Consider the following 18,380-nt stretch of genomic DNA (forward strand, 5'->3'; position numbering starts at 1 on the left):
ACACACACACACACACACACACACACACACTTCACAGACTCCATTCTAGACAGGTGATGACACACACATACACACATCACACACACACTTCACAGACTCCATTCTAGACAGATGTTTATCCTCGACTGCACTGTTGGAATCTGCATGGCTGACAACATCAGACGATAACACATCCATACGCTCTGCTAGAAAGTTTAGAAACACACCGAGCTGAATTCAGACTCCATCACAGGGTTGCTACCTAGGTCTGGAAGGTCTGGAAAAAATATTAAAAATGAATTTTATCATTTCCAGGTCTTGAATAGTTTGGGAATTTGAAAAAAAAAATCTTGAAAAGTATGGAAGTTCTGGTTCAGGTCCGATACACACATAATCCTAGCTTTTATGTTGTTGTAATGTAGATCCATTTTGAGTCCACAGTTTTTGTTGATGTGAAGAATAGTCAGATAGAGAGATGCTCTTATTACCCAACCGCAGTCAGCAATACCCACCGGAATCAAATCCAGTCAAGACGGTCTGCCTGAAAAAATATGGAATTTTAAAATGGAAACTGGCTAGCAGCCCTGCCAATCATTCAACTCACTGATATTTTTTCACCCAAGAAAAAATCTTCATCTATACAGCGATATGACCTACTGTAGTTAGCAGGGCCATGATGCCTATCTGCGTAAGTCATATTGAACACCAGACAAAACATCTTCAAAACAAATCAAAGTCTGGAAAAGTATGGGGGCAATCTGAGCATTTTCTTGTTTAGTTACTTAAATAATTTAATGTAAATCAATCATTATGGTCCAAACAAGCCCTGGAAAACCAAGCAAGTAGCCCCTTCATCACCAATTACAAATGCAATTTACTTCAGCTGACTAATCCACCAAGCTGGCCTGAAGCAACTTTATTACGATTATGATTACGAAAACTTTATTATCCACAAGTGGAAATTTGTCTTTGGTTCCACCATAGATATGTCTTAAAAGCATGAAACACAACAAAACATGATATGAAACAATGCAATGTGATAAGAAATAGGACTACACGTTTACAATACAGTCGACACACATTCAAAAACATACCGATGCATAAAAGTACAACAATCTCACAATACAGGTCAAATTTACAAATCATAGGTCTACGACCTGTCCAATTCAAAAACAATCAAGAAAAACCTGCTGTGCAAAAAACCTCAGCAAATTAAAAGGTAAAAGAGCACCACCCTATGCAGTATCTATCGCATCCTACTAGTTTTATTTATTGCCATGACAGCATCTGGGACAAAGGACTTCTTATAGATGTTTCTCTTTAGGCCAGAAAATCTGTGGAAAAAAAATGCCCAACCGAGAACAAATTGATACAAGAAGTTTTTCAATGGATTCTGTTACCATTGGGTAGGTACGATATCATACTAAAAGTCTACCAACGGGGAAATTCAGGAAAGGGGTCATTTTCAAGATGGCGTCCGAAATGGCTGCCGTGAGCTTAAAATGGCTATATCTCAATTACTATTCATCATAGAAAGGTGGTTTTGGTGTCTACCCCTAGGTTTTAGGGCTCAAAGAATATGATTGTGTGAGTGAAATTACCATCAGTTAATTATTTATTGACAAATCCAAGATGGCCACCGATTCCAGTGAATAGGGTAATCCAGTGAATGGGGTCAACATATAGAATATAGTTAATCTAGATATGTTTTGTGTTTACCTTTATGCATAAACAATTACTCTATTAACTTATTTTTTTATTGAAAGTGAACTCACCAGAAAACTCACATTTGATGTAATCGATATTAAGTATTATCCACAAAAATGGTATACAATAAATATCTTTGGAAGCATTTTCTTTTGCAAAATAGGCAAAAATTATATGATTCATCCAGTACACCTTTTAACCAAAAATACGACATATTAGTGTCATAAATAGAAATTCTAATCTTTTTTTAATAATAAATAAAATGTATCAACAAATTCATGTAGCTTATCAGTAGGTTTAAGGCACCCAGGAAATAATTTAAATTACCACATTATAACTACAAAGTAATCAAGTAATCCAATAAGCCAGGTTTACCAGCTGTTGTCTATGTCTATGACATCATCAGTGATATCATTATTGACCAAAATATCTTATGACAGATGTCATAGGCATTGTGACATCAGTGATGTCATAGGCATGATGACATCATCAGTGATGCGAGGTTGGGCAATTGTGCGCTGCACATGCCAATAGGGCAGGCGATTGTGTGCTGAGCAGCGGCTGAGCTGCATGAGGCTTCTTTCAAGTTTCCGGTGTTTCTCACACCTCCTCAATCTTGGTGGCACATTGCTGCCTCTCACAGTTGGATGGTCTCACACTCTAGACCTGGTTCTTCTTCTTCCTCCAAGTTTCCGGTGTTTCTCACACCTCAATCTTGGCTGCTGCGCCTGGGGTCCTCCGTTAATAGAGATTTCAGCCCAAGGGCGGAACCCAAAGGGGCCGATACCCTAGTCTTCTACAAGAGAGTGTCTTGCAGGCAGTGGAACAGTTACAATGAATGACCTTCAAGAGAATTTCTGGAACAGCATTAATTCTTGTCATAAGTGGGACTAACTGATTATCCTGCAGGTCCCACCCCCAGTTGATTATCCTGCAGGTCCCACCCCCAGTTCATGGCATGATCCATACCCTCTTCTTTTCCCATCCAGACCATGATCTGCTATTATGCTCTACGGCAGTGAAGTTTGGTAGCAGATTCAGTTGGGGTGTTACAAGCGAGGAAGCAGAGACTACCTCATATGCCCTGTTATATTTGTACTATGTTGTAAACGGAGTCCACAGCACAAGAATTTCACACGTGATACTTGTACTACGGAGTGACAATAAAAATCTTGAATCTTGAATCTTCTTGCTGGAATCTGTGCACTTGCCACCAAAGAAAACTTGGCACTTAAAGTTATCGATCACCTCTTTTGTCTGGTTTGGGATGGTGAATGCGTTGGCACAAGACCGAAGTACAGGGTCTCCTTTTACAAGCTTCCGGAAAGCAGCCAACACCGAAAATCTGAGAAGTCATATCACAACCAGTTAGGGCATGGATGAATATCAACTGAGAACACAGGTCATGTCCGAGGATTTTTTTTAGACGGTTGATGTCATACACTTTTTACACTGCCATCAGCTTTGGACTTGTCTGAACTGACAAAGGCCCTTACCATCTCCCTGTGCATAGTAAAGGAGTAAGACAAGGAAATCAGTAACTTCTCCAATCAGCATAGTGTGTAGAAGGGATGTCTCCACTGCAGCCTTTACTGTCTACATCAGCATCCCCAGATGCATTGACCACAGTGCAATCGCTTTCTTTCAGTTCATCGATTGTCATCCGGATCAGTCTCTGTTTATTGATATCTCTTGTCAGGAACTCCTCCTTCTTACCTGAGAACTCTGTCTCAGCAGTGAAGCTGGGATGTGTCCTCTTCTCTGATGAGTGTTGTCTTTAATGGATGTCCCTTCCTTATAGTCAGCAAAGACAACTGTCGTAGATGAACCATAATGCCGGATGGTGAAGTCAGCATACGACTGCGACTGGTTGATGTCAAGCTGACTCATTTCTTGGACATAGAAGTATGCTGATTTCAAGTACTTGTAATGCCCAGCTGCGGCAAATATCGGCAAGCAGTCAGACACGGCACGTAGGTGCATCAGCCAAAAGAACCTGTTCGATCTGAACCTGTTCAATCTGCATTTATCAGTGATCTAGCAACTTTTACCATGCTTTGGTAACACAACCACAACTGACTTGTCTTGGACCTAGCACGCAGTTCCATCTTCCTTTTTTCCAGCTCTTCATTTATTCGACTGAGGGGAACACACACACACACACACACACACACACACACACACACACACACACACACACACACACACACACACACACACATTGTAATTCAACCTCTAAGAATAAACAACCGAATAAGTTGTTAGGTATCGTAAATCATGCTACCTAGCTAGCTAGCTTCTATACTAATCAGAAAACAACTATGATTATGTTTCTGAAACACATGGAAAGTATGCAGGCTACTTATAGTCTTCACTCAGGGCAGTGTTTAGGGAAATTCAGTCCAATAGTATTTAGTCTGCCATTGCCTTATCTGCGCTCTCCCAAAATCTCTGGCTTTGAACTAGAACAAGAGCAACTTTGGCCCAGGACCACATGTGTCATGTAGAAACCATGCAACTTCGAGGAAACTACATCTTTCAACAGCACAAGTTTGGCATTGATGACATCACTGATGACATCATCACTGATGACATCATCACCTTTTCAGCAGCCCAAGTTTGGCACTAATGACATCACTGACACGCTGCACAGGCTGTGCACGTGGTAAAAAGTTGGCAGTTCCAAGAGCTCTGGCTACTGAATTTCCCCCCAACAAATAAACACATAACGATTTCTTAAAACAGCTCAGTCACGACTCATCTGGCGCCACAATAGTGGAATGAGGTCCCCTCTTCTGTCAGAATGGCCGAATCACTGGCTATCTTCAGGCGGAGACTAAAAGCACACCTCTTCAGGCTATTCCTGGACGCTTGAACTAAAACCCCTTCTATTAAAAATAAAATGAAAAATATAAGTTGCTTTGGATAAAAGTCGCTTTGGATAAAAGCATCTGCTAAATGCTGTAATGCAATTTTGATATCAGTATCACTGTATAGCCGTTTCAGTGAATTGGCAGCCCTCTTGGGACACCATCTTGGATTTGTCAATAAATAATGAACTGATACAATCATATTCCTTGATCCCTAAAACCTAGTTTGAGAAACCAAAGCCACCTTTCTAGGATGAATAGTAATTGAGAAATAGCTATTTTAAGCTCCCGGCAGCCATCTCGGACGCCATCTTGAAAATGACTCCTTTTCCTAATTTTCCCGTTGGTAGACTTTTAGTATGTTATCATACCTACCCAATGGTAACAGAATCCATTGAAAAACTTCTTGTATCAATTTGTTCTCGGTTGGGCATTTTTTCCACAGATTTACTGGCCTACTTTGCCATCGGTAGTCTGTAACGCTTCCCTGATGGTCAAAGTTCAAATTCACTGAACAGTGGATGAGAGGAGTCGTTAATGATCCTCTCAGCTTTACTTCTAAATTATTTCATCGTACAGGCTACTTAGCCACTTCTGTGGCTTCCCTAGGATCTTCGCATAGATATTATATTACTATACTGTAGATGGTTCACCGCAGGCTCTGCCAATTTTAACAACTGGTGGCAGCAAGTCTCTTAAATGCAAATGGTGACGTAGTCACCTCTCCCCAAGTCTTGTTACCCCCCGCCCCCACTTGTTTTCTTCTTCAAGCAGGCTTTAAGCGGGGTTAGTGCCGACCTAGCAAGCTAACTTGAAATAGAGATCGTGAGTTCCCAAACTCCACACAAACCACACATATAAACACAAAGTATACAGTTAAGCTGTATGTCCAGTTGAAACTGTAAGATATTCCATTAAAGAAAAATAAATTCTAGCCACAGATTTAGCTACTACATCAACGAACTTCACATGTAGCTTTAGCTAATCGCTTCCTAGCCGCTACCACAAGTTCCTGTTGACAAATCTCATGACAGTGTGTTGCTGAGATAGAGACAGGTCTTGAACAAGTTTAATTTTCTCCTGATCTGTCTGTCTGAAAAATGCCATTTTAGTGTCAGAATATTCTGAAGATATGTGGCTTCGGAGAATGAGCCGCATATTTACTTTAATGAATATGGGGGCGAAGGGATCTGTCATAATTGAGATCAGGTTGACTTTTCCCATTGACGCCAATAGACTCAGACCTGCCGAAAATCTCTTAGTGGCCGTGGCTGTGGAAAGCCATGAGCAAAACCCACGTGCCAAAATGACAGGAAGTGAGTTGAAGTTGGTTCATCTTGCTTCCCATCGTCTTTGATCTTGGAGGCCATATTCACTATTCTCTGCAGCTTGTTCCTCCATTTAATGTTCAGATTGCCTTAGCACATAATCATATTAAAAGATAAAATACTTTACACTAGGCTCTTATATACTGTTTCTAGAATGTTTTGGCTTACTCCAAAATTATTGAGCTTGCGTAACAAGTGGAGGCGTTGTGAACATAAAAAGAATTGATCGGTATTTGCTTTAAAGGTACATGTAAGACTGCTGTCAATGTATGTTCCCAGATATTTAAAATCGTCAACCATCTCAACCGTTTGTCCGTTTATGATTATTGGCTCAGGCTGCATTGAATCTTTGTTGTTTTGTAAGATTAGCTCCTTGGTCTTTGAGGCATTTATTTCTAAGGAACTTGTTGAACACCAATTTTGAAGCCTCAATACAAATTCTCTCTCTCTCTGTCCCCTTCCTGCAGGAGAGCAGCCAACACCATATCATCTGCGTACTTGAAAAAATGAAAATGTACATGATCAATAATTATTTTTATTATTAGTGGCCGGGCCAGCGAAGCGGCAGGGCCACTTATTGTATTTAAAAAGAAATAGAGTCCGCACACTGCTCGACTTACTCCCAGTTGATTTATTCTTAACGTTTCGGTCAACAAGGACCTTCTTCAGAAATGAAACACTTATTGTATTTGCCTGTATTATTATTCTTCTCCCGGGAAGTTCAACTTCCCATGCATGAAAACTAACCAAACTTTGCACAAAGGTCCAGTCCCATGCCAAACGTCTTTGACGCAAATTTGGCGCCAATAGTCCTAACAGCGGCACTACAGCGACCGTCTAAAGTTTCAAACTTTGAAAATTCATAAAAGATCTGGCATACGTGCTACAGCTTTGCAACTTTCACAGAAATGTGGGCCCAAATGAGGAGAAACTTTTGTACAAAGCAACCTATGGCCAATTATGAAGTCTAAAGACCGCAAAACTGCAAAAACTGTAAAACTAATTAAACCCTACTCCTCCCACATTTTTTCTTCAAACGACACCAAACTTCAGCATCTGCATCGTTAGACTGTCCTACACAAAAGTCTCAAACAGATTTTCGATTGGTCAAAAATTGAGCCCACAGTGCATCAAAACGTTGAATTCTGCCCCCATGTATAGCCTAATTGCCTTAATTACCTAGGGCAATTAGGTTGTATTTGTGATGTCATCAGTCACTCAAGCAATTGTGATGCCATCACTGATGTCACTCGAGCTATTTTGATGTCATAATAGCTCAAAGCCTTGAGACTTGCCCGGCCACGACTCATTGCTGCGCAGCAGCTATAATTAGTATTATTATTGGAGTGTTCTCTGGACTTTTGTGTTGTTTTCAATGATATATTCTTTGCTATTTAATTTACTTTGCTATTTAATAGACACAACTATTAAATAAGCAGTAAAATAAACCAGAGAACACAAAAAGAAGAAACCCCCTTGCCTTGTTGGCCTGACTTACTGATGACCATACCCTCAGGGAAGCACCATGTGGGCTCATGTGGTGTCATGTGGTCCCATTGTGCGTTCATGTGCTATCAGATCAGAACAACAAATTTCCTACTTGGAAATTTTGTTATGATGCAATGGTGATATTTATCCTATCCAACAATGCGGAAAAACCAAACCAAGGAGTTGTTTCAATCAACAGTAAGAAAACACACAGCCATGCAGATTTACTGCAAGGTTAAAGTTAGACAGACTAACATACATTACATTACATAATTTAGCAGATGCATTTGTCCAAAGCGACTTACAATAAGTACATTCTGTCAACACTAGTGACCCAACTGTCTATCACAGTCTTCAGCTGAGCCTTTCATAGGAATACGTAGCATTTGTAGTTACAGTTTTGTTTGAATGAGGTTTGGGAAATTTAGCTTGTTAATAGGGATGCACAGATATAAAAATAAATTGGCCGATACATTGCTGTTATTATGGCCGATAACCGATATTTACCGATGTCAATATCTGTATAAAAATGATAACATTTTGCACATACTGAAAAACACATGTAAACACTGAATTTGAAGGAAGCAATGTCTTTCTTTATTTCGAAAACATTTGGAGAAGTCCATAATCATGTTTCCTCTCAATATGAAAGTTTTGGCAGATACAGATATTAACATTGCTGTTATTTTGCTCATCGGACGATACGATATATGAAAAAATTACTAACATTGGCCGATACCGATATGATTGCCGATACATCGTGCATCCCTACTTAGCATTGTCTTCTGGGTTTGATTTTCTGACAAAACAGCATATAGAGACAGTCGGCATGTGTGGGAACGCCCACAAAATGTTATACGGCTGGCGTGCGAGTGGGGTAAAACCGCTGATATATCTCAATGGGCTGACTCACCAAAGGAAGGTGCTGCGGCTCTAACTACAGTTTTGGGGGTTCTAGAGCAGAACACAAGACGTCTGCTCAGATGTGCGTTTACTGCGGTGGTTGAATCCCTGATCGTGTCTGCCTGGGCTGGGCTAGCAGCTAAATTCTAACTTTGCTGAATGGATAGAACGGGGGTTTTACCCCACCCTGACCACGCCCCCAGCCAGACTGAGCCAGCTAACCCAGCGTCTATGACAAGACATCGCCTCAACCTATATGAGATGGAGGTGACCAATCATCTCCACCCTCGCTTTATTGGTTATTATACCATGTAGGTAGCACAAGTCATTTGACAGTGACACACATCTTCCCTTCATGACTGAATCCTAGATTTCATCTGGATTCACCTGGTCAGTGTGTTTCAGCTCTGAAGTTAGTGCAGTGTGTAACGGAAAGATGAGTCCAATTCTATGCTAAATATTTCAACTGGTGATTTTGATCCACTGCACACTTTCCACTTTGAAAAAATGTGTTGGAAATGAATTATGTGTTTTCAGGCACACGGCATAATTTAATTTTCCGGTGTGTCTATCCATGGACATGAGAATTTAAAGGTGGATAGGAGAAGTATGTTCAAATGTAACGATGACCAACTTCATCTTGACATCAATAAAAATTGATTAAATTGATACCGGACTCCAGCACGGAATCGACTATTTTTCCCATGGCTCGTTCCATACAAAGGATTTATTGTTGCTCCAAAGAAACTTCAGGGTTTATCGTTACTCTATAGGAGAGATTTAACGTTACTCTAGAGGTTACTCTGGCTGGTTCAAATCCCTGGACAGGCTGAGAAAATATGGAGAGTGAATGAGTAACGCTCTCCACTTCTTAAACAACTGCTGTTGATGGACGTGTGCTTATGAAACAGGGCGTTGCTTTAAAAAAGTATCCAGTCTGGATTTGTTTTTAAATTAAGAAATCTTTTATCGTGTGGCTTCCTCTCCTACCCTGGTTTGTGTAAGACATTAGAGAGCTAGATTACCCGAAACATTTTAACACTGTAATGGAGACTGAATTACTGTTAATTCTGTACCATGTAAGTGTCATTATGTCCATGTTAGCTGAAGAGTGGAAGCTTGTGTTGCATCAGACCTGGAGAGACTCTTTCTGTTCCCACTGACATTTCCAAACCCGACAATTAGTGATGAGCAAAGTGGAGTAATTAACTGTGTCAAAACATGTTATGTTGTCCCCCAACCCCACCCCCACCTAATTGTACTCGGCCAACTCGCCCTGCTGTCACGGTCGTTGCTCCACCCCCTCTGCCGATCTGGGGAGAGCTGTAGAGTACCACATGTTTCCTCTGATACATGTGCAGTTGCCATCCGCTCCTTTTCATCTGACAGCGAGGAGTTTCACCGACAGGACGTAGTGCGTGGTAGGATCACGCTATTCCCCCCCAGTTCCCCTCCCCCCGAACAGGCGCCTCGGCCGACCAGAGGAGGCACTAGTGCAGCGACCAGGACACATAACCTTAATCCGGCTTCCCACCCGCAGACACGGCCAATTGTGCCTGTATGGACGCCCGACCAAACCGGAGGTAACAGGGGGCTTGAACCTGCGACCCTCGTGTTGGTAGGCAGGGAATCTACTGCTGCACTAACCCCGACACTCAATGATCTGATAATATGCGTGAGTGAGACCAGTGCAGACTTCACTAATAGCTTATCCTCTGTCGTTAATTATCCGCATTTATAATTCATTGGGAGAAAATTAGATTCAACTGCGTTGGCAGCACAGCCATGTGGCATAGTGGAGGAGTGGAGCTGCTTTCAGGCCAAGGCTCCTATCAGCATCATCCAACATCCATTTGGAGTGATTTTCATCTTTTTGCTTCAGCTCAATGGAGTGAGGATATGACAGTCCTTGGGCTCATCAACCCCTTTGCAAACATGCTGGATACATGCAGAACATCCATGATTGTCAAGCTAAAACCAAAGCTGCTGAAAAGTTTGACATTTTGGAGCTAAAATGTTTTCACCACGCAGCAGTGTTATGGAATGGATCAGAGGTCTGCAATCTGTATCAAGGGGGCTGGTTTGTCTTGACCTCATAAGTAGCTTCCCCGTATTTCCCTTTTCAATGAGTGAGTCCATGTGGTTTTAGCGGTAGGGTCACAACCTGTCGAAGAATGCTGAATCGTAGCAGTCAGTCGGTTGTTTTGTGGTAAAGGATGGATCAAATCCATTTCTGCTTTAACGCTGGAGTTCAGGAGGCATTCAGAGCCGGTGCTGAATCACTGAGCTGTCTGGAGCGTAAAGTTCTAGATAATCAGATAGATGAGGGGAGTTTTTGCAGATATATGATTTTCTTGATGTGACTACATGTCCCTGGGTGTTTGTAATTCCTCTCTATCTTCGTCTGGAAAGAAGTCAAGGTGTGTTTACTCACAGAGCTTTCAGTCCTTTCTCTATTCATCTGATATGAAGTTACTTACACACATATAATAATGTCGTTGGCAGATTGGCCCTCTGCCCTGAATGCCTTGCATCTTTTCCCCGCTTTTGGACATTCTATGAATATGTGTTTTCTTTATCCAATGTGTAACCGACGTTGTGTACCGTCAGTCCCCCGCAGCTGGGAATCGAACTCGGAACCTCCAGCATGAGAGGCGGACGCTCTAAGTTCTAGCATCTGACACTAGAGCGTCTCTTGACATCTCGGGAGTGAGGTTGACTCACTGCACAGCATTACCTGCTGGTCACATTACATATTACATAGGCTATACATCATATTCATTCAGTCCTTAATTGTTCCTCCCTTTTATGAGTCATCTCGTTAGCTCAGGTTGTTTGAATTCCTCTGGTAGTCTTGGGTGTGTTTGTGTGCGTGTGTTTGTGTGTGTGTGTGTGTGTGTGTGTGTGTGTGTGTGCTGAGTCAGCGTGGTAGACGGAGGCTTCCAGAGCCAAAGCCCTGCTCTAAGCCTCCGCAGCGGGTTGATCTCTGCCACCAGAGAAACACTGACACCTTCAACAAATGTGCTTTATCAGTTTAGATAGATAAATGGATGGATGGATGGATAGATAGATAGATAGATAGATAGATAGATAGATAGATAGATAGATAGATAGATAGATAGATAGATAGCATTTTTTCAAATAGTAGAATTAGGAGTGTTCTCCTCTCTCATTTAGCTCTTGCTCCACCCACTGAGGTTTAACTCAACCAATGAGAATATTTCTGCCTCTCAGAATTGTTTACTTACTTGGGGTTCTCAAACATTGCCCCATGTTGCTGGGGGACCTTGTGGAACCCCCTGAAGGACCCCTGAGGGTCTGCAGACCACACTTTGAGAAACACAATACCTTTTTACCAGATTAGAGGGAGAAGTTGGCTTTGACGAAGGATCAGCTTCCTAAAATCAACCATGAGTGATGACGTTGCAAAAACCCCACACAACAGCATCACCAAACATGAGTCATGCAGGCAGTATCTATCTGCTGTTCTGCTAAATCTCCAGCAGGGGGCACTGCAGGCTGAGCTTGTCTTTCACTCTCTAGCCATGTTTAAAAAAACAGTACATTTCCAAATCACATGTAGTCAGTCAAGTATAGATTAATACATAATGTGTGCTTCTTCATGTATGATGTATTTTGATAACTTTATTTAAATGTATACTTCTATAATCTGAACGTGTTTTTAAAATCTGGATGGATTTATGTTCCTTTGATGCAAACAAATACAAACAGGCCTATATGGTATTGCATAATACGGACTGCTTTACTGTTAGAAAAAGAACGAGACTCAGACAAGCCACCGAGCGTTTTTCATTGTATATTTGAATAAAATCTATAAAATATTCCACAAAAATACAAGAAGTCATCAATCATCATCTTATTATCCAACAAACTCATCATTCAGTTCATAATCAGCATCATCAACAATAGCTTGTGCTTTTACAGACACTGGTAGACACTAGCTCTCTTTTCCAACAATGATAAATAAATAATGCTGCAGTTTCTGCTTCTGAGTGTTTTCTCACCAGCTGAGGTCCAGCTGCTGCAGAGCAAAAACAAGTGAGGAGCAGTGCGCTCCTCTTACATCTCACATGATTGGTTGGTGGTGTGAGACTGGGCAAAACAAGACCTTTCTCTCTCTCTCTCTCTCTCTCTCTTTTTTTTTTTTTTTTTACCTCTGAGGCCCTCCTACTTAACAAGTGACGCACACCGGCCCTCCCCACCCCCACCCCTGTTTTTTTCCGCCCTGCCATCTCCTCTCTCAGCTAGTTCACTGTCAGCATGTCAGAATAGATTAAGCTCAGACCAGACCAGAGAGAGGCAGAGGGAGAAGATGGTGGCGATGATCTTTGAATTGAAATGAAATCATTCTTCTAGATTTTGCAATTGTGTTAACTTCATGGAAATGAAATAAATTAAATAATGGTGAAGTTTAACAATTCATCAATTTGCTGGGGACCCCCTGGAACTCCCTCAAGGACCCCTGGTGGTCCCTAGACCCCAAGCTGAGAACCACTGCTTTATACAACGCTCCGCACTACGCTTGTCCCTCAGCCGCAATTCTTCGGGTTTTATTGGTGAAGCTCGAGCTCAAACCACCACAAAAACCTAAACGCTAATGTGAATCAGGTTCAGTAGGTAAGGCACATTGTTAACATGAGATGAGAGAGGGGGATGACCAAAGAGGGCTAGATTTTCAACCGTGATCAGATCAAATGATTCATATATCAGCTAATCATATTATATTTAAATATGAGTGCGAACACCGACGGCAATAATATGGATCAAGAGGTAGAGCAGGAGTAAAACATAACGAAAGTGAAAGTCGAGCATACTTCACTGTGATGATCTGTCACTTTCACTGCATCACATCTACTGGACAGAAGATTTGAGTTTCAGTCTGACACGCATATAAAACTTTTGTAAAAGAAAAAACACTTCCAACTGCGATAAAAATACATACAATCAAGGCAGGTAAAAATACATAGGCTTACGTTGTCATTTACAATTCCGAGACATGGAAGAGTTGTCCTGATGTTGACTTGAGGCAATCAACTCCTCAGTCAGGATCAGACTGGGATTACATTACTAAATGTTTTATGATGCATTCACGTCATGTTGGATTTAGCGTAAATACAAGCTGCTGATGAGGGGAAAACGTTCACATCAGCCCACTAGTGCTAATTTCAACTAAGACGTGGGGGATAATAAAAGTTCAGTTAAATTACATTCACACTAATGGCCTATGTCCACCGCCTGTGTTACGGCTCCGTGCAGCTGCCTGAACAGACCCACACCCATGTACTGTCAGACACCATCTGACAAAAATAGAACAGGTGCGTATTTTTTCCATACCGCACGTATTGCCCATCTATTAACATGGGGCGGGAGTCTGTTCCGGCAGTTTTACCAGATCCGCACCGCATCTGGTGTACATTGAGTTTAATAATACAATCAACTGTACTTACAGTGTGTAATAGCTGCTGCAATTCTTTTACAGTTGATTTTAATTAAATTCATAAATAGAAATTATTTTGGATGAGGGCCTTCCAACGACTTCAACCCATTAACGCTTCCAAATTGTAACGAGTTGTCATTTCATTCTTTCACTTTTTCCAATATGATGTGAACGCAGTATTAATCTTGGGGGTTTGAAAGCAGGATGTCTACAGGCCACATTTGCTGGTAAATTCCAAAATCCAATTGCCACATTCACTGTTTTTCACTGAGGATAAACGCTCGGATGGGTGGATACCTGTGTGAGTGGCTAGTAGAGTGGTCAAACTTAGTAGCCACAGCCAAAGATTTAGCAGCGTTTGACTTCTGTGTGGTGTGGTCCCACTCTAGTTTAAAGATCCTACCTGGTGCAACAGGAAGCAGTCAGTCAGTGTAAGGAAACGCAGCCCGTTGCTGCCCAGGCCAACTAAAGCAAAGCCTCTAAGTAATTGAAAGGATTTCAATGAATAAGCAAGTCGGGTCTGATACAGGCAGCACAAACCTTGACTGCTCAAGTTCCTCCCCCCATTTGTTCAAACTTAAGAGGAGTGCCAGGGATACACAGCTTTGCTTTCACTCAAACTTCTCCTGAAATAGGAGAGAAACATGGCAGAACCACTGTGAGCCTGGAAACTCATTTTGTTTGGCCGTACACTCTGCTGCAGTACTGCCACGCTGCGGTACTGCCACTCTGCTGCAGTACTGCTGCGCTACTGCCACTCTGCTGCAGTATGGCCACTCTGTACTGCCACTTTACTGCAGTACGGCCACTCTGCTGCGGTACGGCCACTCTGCTGCAGTACGGCCATTCTGCTGCAGTACGGCCACTCTGCTGCAGTACGGCCACTCTGCTGCGGTACGGCCACTCTGCTGCGGTACGGCCACTCTGCTGCAGTACGGCCACTCTGCTGCAGTACGGCCATTCTGCTGCAGTACGGCCACTCTGCTGCAGTACGGCCACTCTGCTGCGGTACTGCCACTCTGCTGCAGTACTGCCACTCAGCTGCATCTCTGCTGCAGTACGGCCACTCTGCTGGGGTACTGCCACTCTGCTGCAGTACGGCCTCTCTGCTGCGGTACCGCCACTCTGCTGCAGTACGGCCACTCTGTGCGGTACTGCTACTGCCACACTGCTGCAGTACGGCCACTCTGCTGCAGTACGGCCACTCTGCTGCAGTACGGCCACTCCGCTGCAGTACGGCCACTCCGCTGCAGTACGGCCACTCTGCTGCGGTACTGCCACTCTGCTGCAGTACAGCCACTCTGCTGCGGTACTGCCACTCTGCTGCGGTACTGCCACTCTGCTGCGGTACTTCCACTCTGCTGCAGTACTGCCACTCTGCTGCGGTACTTCCACTCTGCTGCAGTACTGCCACTCTGCTGCGGTACTGCCACTCTGCTGCAGTACTGCCACTCTGCTGCGGTACTGCCACTCTGCTGCAGTACTGCCTCTCTGCTGCAGTACGGCCACTCTGCTGCGGTACTGCCACTCTGCTGCAGTACGGCCACTCTGCTGATTTACTGCCACTCTGCTGGGGTACTGCCACTCTGCTGCGGTATGGCCGCAGTGGGAAAAGTTGGGTCTTTTGTTATTTAAATGTTTTCTTTGTTCTTTACAACACCCCCCCCCCCTCCCCCACACACACACACACACACACAGACTGCTGCCATGGCAGCGCAGCAGTACCGCAGCAAAGTGGCCAAACGAGTAAACGAGTACGCTAAATGAGTAACAACTGTTTGAATCCATCTACATTTAGAGTTTTACTGGAAATTAAAGGAGAAATCCACCCTCAGATCATCAACCTGTGACGTTCAATTATTTTGTGATGAAATGTAATTTACTTTTTTGGGTGAACCCACTTTCTCTCAACTTGCCTCGTCTGCTTCTACTTCAGTTAGTGATTTCCTACATTTCCCAGAATGCCTTGCCTAGTAAGAGCAACAGAGCAAGTTGATCTGTCTCAAGAAATCGTCTCTCTCGTCTATGGATTTCTGCCTGTATAATTGTTGAACGTCAACTTAAAATGGCAGCAGGGGGCGAATTTTTCTCTTTTGTTTTCACATCTCATAGAGCATAAAACAAAGCTTATGAGACATGTAAGCTGCATATTTTTTATCCACATAAATATAAATATCTAAACATTTCATATCTAAATGCAGGCACAGGTAAATGCCTAATTGTAAAGCAAGCTCATGACATTTACATAACTTGTGATGTTAAGTTCAGGAGTTTGTCTTGATGATCAGGACTTCACCAGGATCTCCATGATGTGGTCGAGCTCGTTCAGGTCCATCAGACAGGACTGCAGTGTCCCAGCAGAGGCGTGGCCGGAGGGGCACATCTTTACCTCCTCGTCCCCCCAGAAGGACACGCTGAGCGCCCAGGCCGCCGTCAGCTCCGACGTCTCATACATCGATGTGTCAATGTCCTCGAAGATGTCGTCCAGGGCGAGGTCACTGAGGTAGCCCATAGAGTTTACTGCATCACTGAAAGTGTTGTGTGGCACGGTGGTCAGGGATTTCGGCTGGCTGTTTGCCACAGGCGAAGGGTAAACAGGCGATGGAGAGGAATTTGGTGGCAGAGGCGAAGAGGGACCTTCCCTGTCACCCTCTGCACACCCGGGACACGTAACCGCCATGCCGTGTCTGAGAAGGCGGGGGTCGGGGTTGACACCGTTGAAGGGCGTGTCGAGCCGCAGGATGGCCCCGTCGGGCGTGCAGCTTCCCGGGCTGTCGCTCCGCATGTCATCCTGGATCTGACGCAGCGTGTTGATGAGCAGCACCGAGCGCTGCAGGCTCAGCTCCACACCGGCCTGCAGCTTCTCCAGGCAGAGGCCCAGCACCAACTGCCGCTGCTGCAGCCGGCTCACAGCAGACCTGGACCCAGGAGATGTGGACCCAGCAGACCTGGATCCAGCACCCAGGAGGAACCTGCCCTCCTCCTTCTCCTCTTGCTCCACATCCTCCTGGTCCTCGGTCACAGCTGCAGGGACTGTCTCCGCCTCCAGCTCCTCCAAGCAGCTCCACTTCCGCTTCTCGCCACGACCCAACATGGACCTAGACAGATAGACAGACAGACAGACAGGCAGGCAGACAGACAAGACAAGCAGGCAGACAGACAGGCAGACAGACAGACGGGCAGGCAGGCAGACAGACAGACAGGCAGACAGACAGACAGACAGACAGACAGGCAGACAGACAGACAGATAGACAGACAGACAGACAGACAGACAAGACTCAGAATCAAAATCTCTTCAATCACTGACAAGAGTACTGACTAATGCCTGGGGCCTGCATAATAGGATTTGACCAATACAAGTTTTTGGAAGGCCAATGCTGACACATATTTTTGTTCTAAAGCTGCTTGTAGCAATTATGTAATGACACTGCATTATGTAATAACATGACAAATTTACACTTGATTATGTAATAACACCCGCATTTTGTAATAATCTGACACATTTTGTAATAAACAGCCAGAACACAATATGCAATACATTTCCCTGCATTTTGTATTAAATTGTTACATATTGCGGTGGTTATTACAAAATAATCATAATAATCAAGTTTGTTTCATGCCAAAATAGCACAAGTATTCAGTGTTTTCCATAGAATTGTATTCCTGTCAAGGTGGTAAAAGACTCGGACCATCATGGGACACTACTATTCTTCAATGGTAGAGAAACTATCGGATACATTCCTACTTTTAAATTAAGAATTAATTTATGAAAAAATATTTTAAATGTTAGAAGAAAATCAATTTGATTTCAGTGTTTCCAGACTGTTCTGTAGCTATGGTGAGGCAGAAACAGCCATGCTATCAGATGTGGATGACATGACTGGCTGATAGGTTATAATTAATTTTAAAATGTAAATATCAACAAACAAATATACAGTGTATCAGTGTAACCCTAGAACCTGATACAGACATATTTACAGTTTGTAGCATTAAACAGTACATACTGTACAGACACATGCTGTACAAAGGCAACAGTGCAACAGATACTGTGGACAATTACACTACGCATAGTCGCATACATATTACTGTATCCCAATATTATACAGCTATGATGGCAGGAGGAAATCTAAAATCTATCAATCAGAATTCATTTGTGTCTGTATCTGTGAACATGAACACAACTCTCAAAGTTAGAGACACTTGTGCCTGTTGTGTAAAACATGGATGAGTCAAGATGAGTCACTGTCTATGGACAGTGAATGGGAGACAGCAACTTCAGGAACTTCCAGAAAAGCTGAGATAAGAGTCTAAAGTTCTCTCGTTTCTAGGTATGTTAGAGTTGTGGACAAATGCAGTATAAGACTCCAAGCACTATGTGACAATAATGTGAGTTGTGTTTTGTAGGTTTTTCTATTCAAGATAGGCAGCTGTAAACTAAAGAAATGTCACCGTTATGACATAGTGTTAGACCTAAATAGGTTGTTCCTCTTATTCCTCCTACATATAGCCTAGCCTAAATAGTTGTTCCAAAACATTTTCCCCCAAAATAGATGGGCATGAACACATGAACATATGAACCATGAACCCCCATTTGGTAAGATTTGGTCTCACAGTCACAGTCCCCCCATCTGAGGAGACTACGGCTTT

General features: G+C 43.1%; 1 protein-coding gene across 1 annotated transcript; it reads right to left on the reverse strand.

Annotated features, from left to right (window-relative positions):
- Nucleotides 1-16,017: 16,017 nt before the first annotated feature.
- Nucleotides 16,018-16,827, reverse strand: LOC310773078 (cell division cycle-associated protein 4-like; the record flags this gene model as incomplete). The annotated part of the gene is made up of 1 exon (XM_083632998.1): nucleotides 16,018-16,827. One exon carries the CDS (start codon nucleotides 16,825-16,827, stop codon nucleotides 16,018-16,020), a length of 810 nt encoding a protein of 269 aa, XP_083489124.1.
- Nucleotides 16,828-18,380: the final 1,553 nt, after the last annotated feature.

Source organism: Poromitra crassiceps, assembly GCF_964638095.1.
Source record: "Poromitra crassiceps genome assembly, chromosome: 3".
In the NCBI taxonomy this organism is placed as follows: domain Eukaryota; kingdom Metazoa; phylum Chordata; class Actinopteri; order Beryciformes; family Melamphaidae; genus Poromitra; species Poromitra crassiceps.